We start from the raw sequence: 12,193 nt of genomic DNA on the forward strand, positions 1-12,193 counted from the left end.
CAAAGACTAATATCAAGTTGCATTTTTATGTTCTAATCAAGCATGGCGCAAGTTCTCTTGTTCGAGAACGCTTTGTGTACAAATCAATAAGGGCATGCAATTGAGCAAATTGCAACTTTTGAATTTGCTTCTTCTGTGGGTTTTGGATCATTGTGTCTTTATTTCTTGAACAATTTCAACAAATGAAGTCTTAAATCCAAGCTAAAAGATCCAGTCATTGGCAGCTGGTTCCAATTATGACAAATCTGTCTTTGTTTAGGATATACAGGGGTGAACATAACTGGTACTTTATTTATTTTGTGCACTGTATACTCAGGTTAAGCAAATTATGTGGTATTATCAATAGAAATGAGTTAATTTAAATATAAACCGTGAAACCACATGAAGATTGAACCTCTAGTTAACAAGAAACTAAAGAATTGAAGTGCTTTTTTGCCAACATGTCACAATCAATGAGCAACATTAGACTCGGGCCAATGCACAAATTGAATAAAAACTGACCTGAATGGTAAAATGAAAAATCTTAATTGAAAAAAAAAAAAAAAAAAAAAAAAAACAACAACAACCCAAAACGACATTTTGGTTCATTTTCTGTGACAGATGCTATAACTTTTTGGTTCATTTTCTGTGACAGATGCTATAACTCTTTAAGGCAGGTTTGGAAAGGAGCAAGATCTAGCGGTGTTTGCACCTTTGATAAGCGCATTTTATGCATTGCACCGACACAAAACCCACCATTTCAAAGATTATGTGTGCATATTTCTGCGTAACAGCGCTTGCAATGATATTTGTCATTTAAACTGCAACAAAATAGATCATACCTATTATAGTTAGTAATTTCACACACACATGTTCCTCTTGGTTCCACTCCCTAAATTTCAAATGACGTAACCTGAATGGGTGACTCCATTTGAAATCTAAACCCCCTTGTGTGGGAGATTAAATGTCTTCCATAGGGGGTGTATGGATTTCAACTGGAATTGCCCAATTCCAAGTGAATGTATTGACAGTATCCTTATTAAGGTGATAGTAAAACTATATCTATATATATATTACACATTTAATAATATTCATCGCATACAAGCTTGGCATTGGTCTTGCAATGTACAAGAGTCAGATTCTGCCCAAACTAGCTCATCTCTCCACCTGCACAAGAGCAGGGAATGTCCGCATCCGCAGGCGCTCTACTTCGGCTCTGAGTACTGCTACTTCTTGTGCTTGGGCTTTGGCTAAATCTACGAGCTTTCGTCTCTGGACTATGTCTTGCATTCGTTTTTGTGCACCGGTGTTGTTACGCATGGCAGCTGTAAAGAAAGAAAGTTTGTTGGTAAACATTTAGTTATTATGTCCCCTCTTGGCTCTAGTGTGTAGCACAAATTACAGAACTAATCGGAAAACATTGGTTTAGAAAGATCAACATATTGTGGGGGGAAGCAGCCTGAAGGGTATTTGAGCCTAACACCCAAATTATTGGACACTAGGCCCTCCCTGGTTCCAAAGCCTATGTAAAGACCTTGTAACACAGCACATTTCAATGTGAGTTGGATGGCTTTTGAAACATTTAAATCAGGTAAATGATTTGTCAAAGTCTTGTTCAAAAAACTTTAAAAAACTTTGTTTCCTAGCTAGAAAATATCTGAACACTCCCGAGTTGTGATATCTCCTTCCTTTGGTACAGTATGTAATGTCATACGATTATAAGAGCAATGCATCATCACTAAATGTAGCGAAGCATGTGTTTTTTTTTTTTTCCTAAAGTTTTGCCGTAATGTCTTTATGTTGGGTTTAAAATAAGAGTTTCAAAGATTTTATAAGTTAACTTGGACAAAATCTGAACATGCATGGTATGCCAGTTTTCACCCTGATGTGGCAGTGACATCAGTGCACATTTCTGGGCGCAACTGCAACTCGCTAACGGTCGCTCAAATCGCCTTTGTACAGACACACTCGCTCAAAGACACCGCATAGATGCGCGATGAAACAACTGCCTCAAGACATTGAGGTCACTGTCACATTAGGGGATAGTAAGCTGATATTGGAATGCAACTTCAGACCTCGATCAGAAAATGAGGGAAGGGGAAAACTAAAACATAATGAACCATTTTGAAAATTTACTGAACAACCTGCCAACTGTTCTGAACACAGAGATGAAAGCAAACACTGACAGAAATGCCTGAAATTGCTTTAACATTGCCACAAAATGTGAATTTCACAATACTTTTATACAGTGAAGATCCAAGCAGAATACCCGAAATCAGGCAAATGCCTAAAAACATACATCCATGCGTAATAGGAAAAGCTGCTATAGTAATAGACAGAATTAAAAAGACTAGTTGGCATCTGACGTCACTGTCAATCAAATTCCCTACAACCCTTGATTGGTTAATAGCTCGTAAAAGGAAGGTCGATTCATGTGGTGCCGATTGGAGAAAAGTAATCGCAGAAAATGGCGAAAAATCATGTACTTTCACAAGGCAAAAAGCAACTTTTCTAGGCATTGTTGACATGGAGCCTTCAGAAAAGAAAGTTTCCAAGTATGAAGACCAAACTTTTGAGATGATTTGTGTATTTGAAGGTGCAAAATTAACATAAGGTGTCCTGTTTTACTGCCGTGTTCAAGAACTCACTTGTAAACAAACACTGCTTGAGTATGATTGACAGAAGACGCCAGACGCAAACTAGTCTTTTTAATTCCATCTTTGATTATATGTTAACCTACCATTGACATCATTGATGTGTTTTCTCTCTGCCACGCAGACATTCATCTCCTCCAACTGATTATCAAGATCAGCATTGTCTTTCTCTTTCTTCCTCACCGTATGTCTTAGCTTCTTTAGAACCTTCTTCCTCTCCCCTATGTTTTTATCATGATGCTGAAAAAGAAAAGAAATAACTTTGTTTAATTTCTTGTCAAATACTATAAATTTTTGAGAGCGTTTGAAACATAATTTTCAGGATATGTTCCCAACGTAATGGGGTGAATGCAATTAGGTATTTATCTATCAAATTAAAAAAACTTTAATCTACAGTTGGGCAAAATTGGGAAAAGCTTATGTCACCTGTGATTTGTTTGCGGCAAATCCCCATATAGCCGTTTGTACTGAGCACCCCCTCCCCACCCTCCCCCGGATTTATACTTTCTTTTCTTGGATCTTAATCTATACCATGAATATATAAATACACTTACCCCTCGTTGATTCTCTAAAGTCTGTTCTAAGATTTGAATTTCTTGCTGTCGTCTGCCTTCGTGGTCTTCATTGTGTAGAAACTGTGAAGATAAATAAAAAATGCATCAATTCTATTTTGTCATTTCAATTTTTAAATGGGCTATTCCATTTGAAATCCACACTTCACCTGTGGACGATTTAAGAATTATCTTCCACAGAGGGAGTGAGTATTTTAAATGGAAGTTACCCAATTGTCTATTATTCTATTTGAAACCCATACTCCCTCTGTGAACAAATTAATTAAGAACAGCCCAATCTACAATCTAATCATAAACATGCCTCAATAGAGGCCGTCAGCATGACGTCATATGCCACCATCTTGTAGGTACACGCTGTGATGGTCGTTCGATCTCCATGCGTGAGCAGCAAAATCCCTGCGTTGAGGCACGATAACAGCTGCGTGGCAAGCTGCGCCCTGTGCGTAGTGTCCAACGCATGAACACACAGATCATTTGTACCCACAAGATGGCGAAAGGCTGACGGCCTCCATTGCTTGCATGTTATTATTATACAGCATACATGCATATTTTCTGTAACACATATCAATACACCAGTGGCAACGCATAGTGGCGTACATGAAGGACAAAATACTTTTCCAAGGAAAACATGTTTGAAGGATATGTTACTAATAACGGAGTCAATACTCCTACATTGTTATCCCTCAGTGGCCCGATTCCATTTGAAATTGAAGTTTAATGTTCAAACTTTTAAACTGTATCTTTAATAGTTAAAAAGGAATTACTTTTAAAGGATATAAACTTTTGCGTCACTATGTGACACAGAATATTTGGAAAAATCACTCTATGCCACTGTGTTGCGCCCAACAAATATATTCAAGATACGTCATAATGTAATGTGGTAATAGTTGATGAAATGTTGGGAGACAACATTGTATAAGGCTATCAATAAAAGGAAGGTCTGTTGTTTTTTTGTCCTTCAACCCCGCCTGACACGGACAGATAGAGACAATGTGATAGATATCATAAAATATCATAAATGTGTACATCCATATCAAAAGGATGCACTTGTCGGCTGCTACACGTTTCTCATTTCACATAATAGCCAGGAATAAATTACCAGACTCATCTCAAGTGAAGGTCACTTCAAATGATCCCCAAGTCACATGGTTTAGGAATGTTCTCTGTATTCCTAAACCATGTGACATGGGGATGAACTATTATGTGAAATGAGACACATGTAGTAGCCGACAAGTGCATGGTTTATACACAAATATGAAGTGAAGCGAGTACTTCATGTTAGCAAGCACCTTCTGTTATTATAAGTGCCTACTTACTTCTTGTAGTTCTCTTGAGACTTTCAACATCTGGATGTTCTTAGCTTTATTCAGTAAATCTTCAATTTGCATAACCATCTTTTTATGTTCCCTGCAATATATCAAAGACACAAAGATGTTTAGAAATCTAAAATTTCACAGTGGTGAGTAAAGTGGTGGTGGGGTGGGGGTGTCCCACAGAGGGGAGTAGCTGCCCACCCCTTGGCTGTGGCAAGTGCTAAATGATTTTACATTATTAGTGCTGAATATTTTATATTGTTAGTTCAAGGGAAATGAATCTGTAAGAAACCTTCTTGGTTGTGGGTACAAAAAGTATTTTGAAATGCTTTTGCAATGCCTGAATGGGACTAATTAAATCACATCATCATCACCACCACATCGGCATGAGTATCGTAGCATTGTGTGTGAGGCATACATAGTTCCTTCACACAGTGAGGACAAGCAGTCAGCCAGTGCGAAAGGTATTTGCAAAATACTGTAGAATTCCAGAAATAATTGTTCATACTTTGCTGCAAGAAGACTCCCAACACCTTACTGATATCAGGATGTACAATCAGTGATGTAACCAAAGGGAGGGGAAAAGGGGAGGCTGCCCCCCTGTGAGAACTCTTACATCCTCTTGTGGGATGCTGGCCACCCAGATATGTAAGATTTGTAGGTTTTTTTGCAATTTTTAAGCCCATTTTTGACCATGTTTTCTAAAAGTTTTCCCCCTTGAAAGTCACCTTGGCCCCTGAAAAGTCCTGGTTATGCACTGTGTACAATGATGTATTTAATAGTGCCAGTTTGCCACACAGTTGCATCACAATTTCGCATCTCCATATCTATTCACTTTAAATGTGCTGAATCAGAGAAACTTTGAGGTGCAATACGAAACAGCTTATTTTCAGTTCTGATACCAATATTGTTCTATCAGTGTCAGTTGTTCATTTTCATTTTAAAAAAACCCAAATCAAGTGCCTTCTATACTTGTGCACAGAATAATCAGAGTAAATTTTCCTGAAATATTTCCTGAAAAGTGGTTGACCTCTGGTTTGTGACAAAAATGTTAGAATTTTTACAAAACTGTTGAAATTTATGTTAAAACTTAAGTTTTGACATGACATACACTATTACAGAAAGGAATGGCTTCAAGGTTGACTGGCATTGACTGGCTTGATTTCAATTGTTTAGAACAAAAGACTGCAGTTAAACGTATCTGACATGCTTGAAATATTGTTTGCCAACTAGACTCAGGTTAAACCACTAGTTCTAACAGGGCAACACCAGTTGAGTTTTGATGAAATCCCTAAGTACGTATAATATATCTTACCATTCTAAACTGTGAATTCCTTTCCTGAAGTCTTTACTCTCTGTCATAGCTGCAATTTTCTGTTCTCCTAATTGCTGTAAAAGTCAAGCAATATAGTGAAAACTCTTTAACACAATATCATATAATTATTTTATATATTAGGACCCTATAACACAAAATCCTAACACAAACTAAAATCCGAGGCCCTGACACTTCGGTGTTAAAAAGGTTCCATGTATGATGTACTATAGTTTCAAAGTAACAACCTATTTGCAAGCTGGTGGCATGGTGGCGCAGTGGTCCAAGACTTTAAATCATAATTGTGTGGTAGTTTGAGGTTGTGGGTTCGAGTCTCCGCTGCATCAATGTGTTCAACACTTATGCAAGGCTCTTCACCCCATATTGCCTCTCTCCACCCAGGTACAAATGGGTATCTGCTTTCTTCAATACCAGGAAGGTAACAGACTCACTATGGATCCCCCACAGCAACATTATATGGAGGAGTCTGGCCTAAGTCGATTTGAAAGGGATATGGGCACTCCAACCTGTGAACACAGATTTGTCCTTTTACCTTTTTCTTTACAGCTGAAGCACACAGAATGTATGCAACATTGAAATAGACACCATGTTTTAAACAAAACAGAATGCCAGGCTCGTAGCAAGGATCCATATGGGAGGGGATGTGATTTGAGTGATCTTATGTTAATTTTTTCCTTAAAAAAAAACAAAAGCCTGGTGGATCTTTTGTGAACTTTTCCTTCAAAAAGGGGCTGATTTCCGAAGTTTTTTACAGAAAAAGGTGGAAATATTAAATTCGGATTGACATTTTTGGGGTCGCACCCCCTGCTTCGGCTTTGCAGACAATATTTCTTACCCTGATTGTCCCATTAAGGTCTTCCACAACGCTGCGGTGAACCAATATGCTATCATCATAACTCGGTATAAATGGTCCGCTATCAACTTCAACCTGGCCTTGTTTCAGCAAGAATTGTACTTGGAGATTGCAGCTAAATCGTAGACGTGTGTCACGCAACCTATATGATAAAACATTTATCATAATAATTAAACTTATTAAACCAACATTTGTAGAATTTCCAAAAGAAATAGAGTTGTAATACATTTCCACAAAATGTTAGTTTCACAGTGACTGTCAGATATATCCTCTTTTAATTTTCACCCAAACAGATGAGACAAGACAAAGAAATTGCTATACATAACAGGCCTTGCCGTATGAGGCGAGCAATCGCCCTCGCTTGCCACCACTCGCCTATACTCGATTTTTAGTGAGCAATTTTCCACTTGCCATAGACACAAAATACTGCTCACTGTAGTATTTGTGCAAATTTCACGCGCTCTGTGGGCAATTGTTTCAAAAACGAGGGAGTGCCCCCAGGAGTGCAATTCTGTATCTTTGACTCCGGGCGCAACAACCCCAACAGCACCTGGCATCATACTAGAGAGTGATTCGACCACTCGCCTAGGATCGTGCTAGCGAGTGATTAACCACTCGCCTATAAAATCTCACCTTTTAACCACTCGCCTTTTTAAATTCCAAGGCATATGCTACTAAATGCGTGTCATTCTGTCGAGAGTGACCGAGGTTGGTCCTTTTGACCTAAACGGGCAAAGGTCACATTGCCAACTTATGGTAGAACATAAGTGGCAGGGGCACATAATTTATGCTAAGTGCCTTTCCTCTCGGGGCCTCCTAATTAGTCCCTAGAAAACTGAACAGCCCATTGTCTCCCCTTCAGTGGGCCATGTCAGGATATGTAGAGGGCACCGGCCTTCAACCACACCTATTACATCTACACAAGTTTAGTTTTCTTACTGGTTAAGCTCTTCCATGATGTCTTCCATATCTGCCTTGAGCTGCTCGTCGTCCATCTGGCGTCTTTGTAAGAAAGCATTCATGTCTGCTAAAGTCAGTGCCTGTGCTTTAACCTACAAATAGAAGAGAGGTCATAACAGAGAGTAATATTAATTAAGCTGATTTGCATTAGGCTATTCCAGCTGAAACCCATACACCCCCTATGGTAGACATAACCTTAATCTTGCACACAGTGGGTGTAGATTTCAAATGGAGTCACACATTGTGAGATCTTCATCTACCCCATTTGAAATTCAAACTCCCTGTGCGGAAGATGAAGGTCAAGTCTTCCATGGATTTCAGCTGTAATAGCCACAGATTTCCAACTATTTATGTAAGTCAGTTCTCTATTTCTTGCCAATGTTATCATATGAAAAAATTTCATATTCACGTGTTGTTAAAATTTGCGATGTATCCTCTTTCCATAAAATATAAGAAACTAAAACCCTCAAGAAAATTACCACTTCAGTATTTGGTGTCAAATATTCTACTACTAAAAAGCTGAAGTGGTCCAAATTTGTGTCTTGGGAACTTTGGCCATCTTAATTAAATCCCGAGTCTCAAAGCTGCCGTGCGCATTAGCAAAATCGTAATAAAATGAAATCCTATGTGCCTTCTATTCAGCCCAGGGATTTTAAGTGTTTAACCCTTTACCGTTCATACTAACCTCTTGCTCGCTGATAACCTTTTCTCTTCTCACCCCACACATGCGTTTCCATACCGACGTGTCCACAATCAGACCCTCAGGAATGTGGCTTACATCATCCAGTTCTTCAAGAGCTTTGAGGAGCATTGCTGTATTGCTCGGTTGTCTGGCGGATAGAGGGCGTTCTCCAAATGGATTGTTTCCACCGATAGGAGTGTCCACATGAGGTCGTCTTGGGCCTCTGTAACAGTTCAATATTAAGATACTCTATTGGTAAAGTGAATTTCATAGTGTTTCAGATTTCCGGGTACAAATACGTGATGGTGATCATCAAGCATGCAGAAGAGGATAAGGAGGCTGTTACTTTCTTCAGAAGGGTATCATGAATATACTGGGGGGTCATAAATGTTTATACCAAAAATAGGGGGGTCATAACTTTTTTATTTTTACACCCCAAATAGGGGGATCATAAAATTATGGAGTGATTGCCAAATAGGGTGCAACAATAGAGTCTTATTACAAGACTGCCCTACCCCAACCCTAAACTCTGTAAACGACGACAGGACTCAAGTCTAGCAAGTTGCACCCTATTCAGTAATTGTACCAAAATTATCAAGGCTTGTAACTATCAAAATCTGTGTGCGCTATGCGTGCAATCTTTCTGTTTACAATCAAAATATCAGCGCACTCCTCATGCATCTTTTGCACATTGCAATCAAATATGCAAATAGCAACCGGCACCTTTTTCCAAATAGGAGATAAACTTCTTGATCTTTGGGAAATAATCTGATTTTGATCTATGTAAGGGTAAGAGTCAGAGTTAGGATTAGAGTCAGGTTATGTTTACGGTTAAGTTATAGGTTAGGGTGAAGTTTAGGGTCAGGGTAAGGGCTACGCAAGTTATTGAGTTTTTGGACTTTTGACCTTTAACCTTCAAATTCATCCTCACTGGGTGTTTGCTCCCTCCGAATGCACAGGCTGGTTTTCACCTTGGTTTTAACTTCAATTCCAAAATCTAAACACTAAACTATTGAACATAACCAATTCTAAAATATGATGTGATCAAGCAAAATGAGTCCATGTCGGGAATATTTATTTTGAGATATAGCCATCAATAATAGTATTATCCCTTTATATTTTATTGTTCTGTGCAAAATGACCGTATCTCTGGAACCATAAGTCTAATTATGATGGGTAAAATAAAGCTCTGAGAAATGCTCATGTAATGAAATTGAAAACCGAATTTTGATTTTGATCGACATCAGATTCATTTAGTTTGATCACACCACAAATACTGTCAAATTATAATCTGACCTTGGTCTTCTCCTGTAAGCTCGAGCCAGCTGGTCTACAATGGCTGCGTTGACATCAGGGAATTCTTTGCGGAAGTTCTTCTCCATGACCTTATCTTCTGCCACACGGATGTCATATGTATCGCGGTAGTCGTCTACCATTTTCTTAGCTTGGCCCACAGCTTGTTGACACATGTGCTGAGAAAAAAGGAATAAAACATTTTTTTTAGTTTGATCAATTGATGAGTTGTTGAAAAATGGAATTGCCCCCTCCCCCAAAAAAAAAAAAAAAGTCACAAAATTACCTCCTCATTTTAGGGCTTCTCAACCATTCACCCCTTTTTAAATGTCAAATCTCTTACCAAAGACCCTTACTTTCTCATATGGTCAGACAGACATTTTTATTTGTTGCAAATGGCCCTATAAAAATCACCATAATCGATAAAAAAAAAAAGAAAACTGCAAATTTTATTCATTCCCTTCAATCCCATTTTTTCCAGTTAAAAATCAATCCACTTTTTCCACATAAATGGCTGATTTTATATGTATACAGCAAATGAAGAAGAAAAAAACCATGGGTCGGTCAGACCCGTAAAAAAATTGTGTGTTTTTTGTTGCCTTACCCTTATGCTCAAAGATTTGCAATGTAAAGTTAATATTTTATTACTTCTGTGATCTAGGTATGCGCTAGTGATCGGCGATTGCGTAAAACTGACAAGGTCTCCTGTTTACGCTCTCGTGTACGCTCGGCGCACAGCACAGACCACAGAAGTAATAAATAAAAAATTAACTTTAGGCCTATATCCATTGTACATTGTAGAATGATAGGGCGATATAGTTACCTTGAGAGCTCTCTTGGCATTCAGCTGTCTGTTAAGCTCCTCTTCTCTAGCATCTAATTCCTCATCAATTAGAAGGGCGTGGTTCAATCTTAAGATCTTCAACTCTTCCTGTAAGTGTAAGACAAACAACCAAATGATAAATTTGACCACTAACAGAACCCAAGATCAAGCTTCACAAAAGAAAAATGAATTTCGGATTTTATATAGCGCATTTTCCCAGATCTCGGAAGGGTCAAAGTGCTGTAATTTTGCTGCCATGGTGTATCATCACAATCAGATTGCATCAACTAGGCTGGTTGCAGCCAAACCTGATGCAAACCTATCCGCACTTAGATTGTAACATCTACCAATAATCTGTGCAGCTCCTCAAATGCCATTGGGTGAAGAAAGTTTCTGATAACCAAACAACTAATCACAGATTTTTTAAAAGCAGAAGGAAACTGGAGATCCCAGAGAAAACCTGTGAAAGCGAGCATGGAATCGGGATAAACCAAGTGCAAGTGAGTTCTTGGCCCGTGCTGAGGCTTGAACCGGGACCTCAGTGGTGCAAGGCGAGGAGCAACTGTTCTCCTTATCTAGAAGCTAGTAGCCATGTTATTTAATTTTCAATTTTATTGATTAATTTATTATTTTTATTGTGTGTCTGAGCTCTCTCTAATCCACGCCTAGAATCAAATACAGCAAAACAAAAGAATACATACTTATAAACGTAATTTTGACCAAGTCATCATTAAATAATTCCAAAAGAGATCTTAAAACTTCTCAGAGTAACAAAAAAGCAAATAAAAAACACACATGATACATATCTACATTACCTGGAATACGACCATCTCAGTCTTAATCTTCTTATTGAATAGATTCATGAGCCTATCATCAAAGTTGGCCGTAGTGTCTTCAATAATGGTCTGGATTTTCTTCAGCTCAGCTTCCAATGTCTGCAAAATAAAATCAAACAATATAGGTGAAAATACACAACAAACTTATGGTCCATACCACAAAATAGCTCGCCCTATTATATTGTCGCAATGAGAAAAGAACTCTACATCTGAAAATGAAGCAGATATTTTTGTGTTCTCTTTGAGAAAATTGGCGATACATGCATATGAACGTTTGATTTACATGTAGTGTGGCATCCGACAGCTAACCATATTTTGATGAGGCTTGTCAATTGGGTCACCTCACACAGCGTCATCATCCCTATATCTTCGTGTCAAAAATTGCCGTGATAGTACGGCGAATCCTCTCGTTTTTCAATAGCTACGCATGGCGATTTTGTTCGAGATAGGCCGAGTGACTCAGGCTAAGCATAGTACGACTATCATATGAGATACCATCAAGTTCTATTCTACACATTATTACGATTTGCGCATGCTCTAGTATCCCATATGGTGTTGTTATTATAAGGAAATTTGATTTGTTTTGAGGTAAAACCAAGGTTTTGTTTTAAATACACTCACTTGAAATTAAATACACTAATTAGCGGCCATCACTGTTTGCTCTGGATACATTTTTACTGCATTTTTGGAGTAACGATTTTTAAATCGAAAGTTAAAATTGTGATATATTTAATTTTGAGAATTACAACATATTTATGATCCAGGTGTTTGTATAATAGAAAATTCGATCACACATGTATATCACAATGCATATGTAAACTTTCTTTATCTGTGTCAACAATAGAATATTGATCACCAACGGAGTATGGAGCTTTATGAAAAAAAATTATAATAT

The 12,193-nt window shown here is 38.1% G+C and overlaps 1 protein-coding gene across 1 annotated transcript in view; it reads right to left on the reverse strand.

The window, feature by feature from the left end:
• Window positions 1-1,090: 1,090 nt before the first annotated feature.
• The window catches only part of LOC140162588 (cilia- and flagella-associated protein 43-like), a 46,323-nt gene continuing 35,220 nt past the window's right edge, over window positions 1,091-12,193 (reverse strand). The window contains 11 exon segments of the mRNA XM_072185850.1: window positions 1,091-1,304; window positions 2,720-2,873; window positions 3,188-3,268; window positions 4,522-4,612; window positions 5,834-5,907; window positions 6,687-6,846; window positions 7,644-7,756; window positions 8,350-8,569; window positions 9,643-9,818; window positions 10,463-10,570; window positions 11,278-11,397. Of these exon segments, the coding sequence (XP_072041951.1) occupies window positions 1,135-1,304; window positions 2,720-2,873; window positions 3,188-3,268; window positions 4,522-4,612; window positions 5,834-5,907; window positions 6,687-6,846; window positions 7,644-7,756; window positions 8,350-8,569; window positions 9,643-9,818; window positions 10,463-10,570; window positions 11,278-11,397 (1,467 nt within the window). The 3' untranslated portion in view covers window positions 1,091-1,134.

Source organism: Amphiura filiformis, chromosome 10 (genome assembly GCF_039555335.1).
Source record: "Amphiura filiformis chromosome 10, Afil_fr2py, whole genome shotgun sequence".
NCBI lineage: Eukaryota > Metazoa > Echinodermata > Ophiuroidea > Amphilepidida > Amphiuridae > Amphiura > Amphiura filiformis.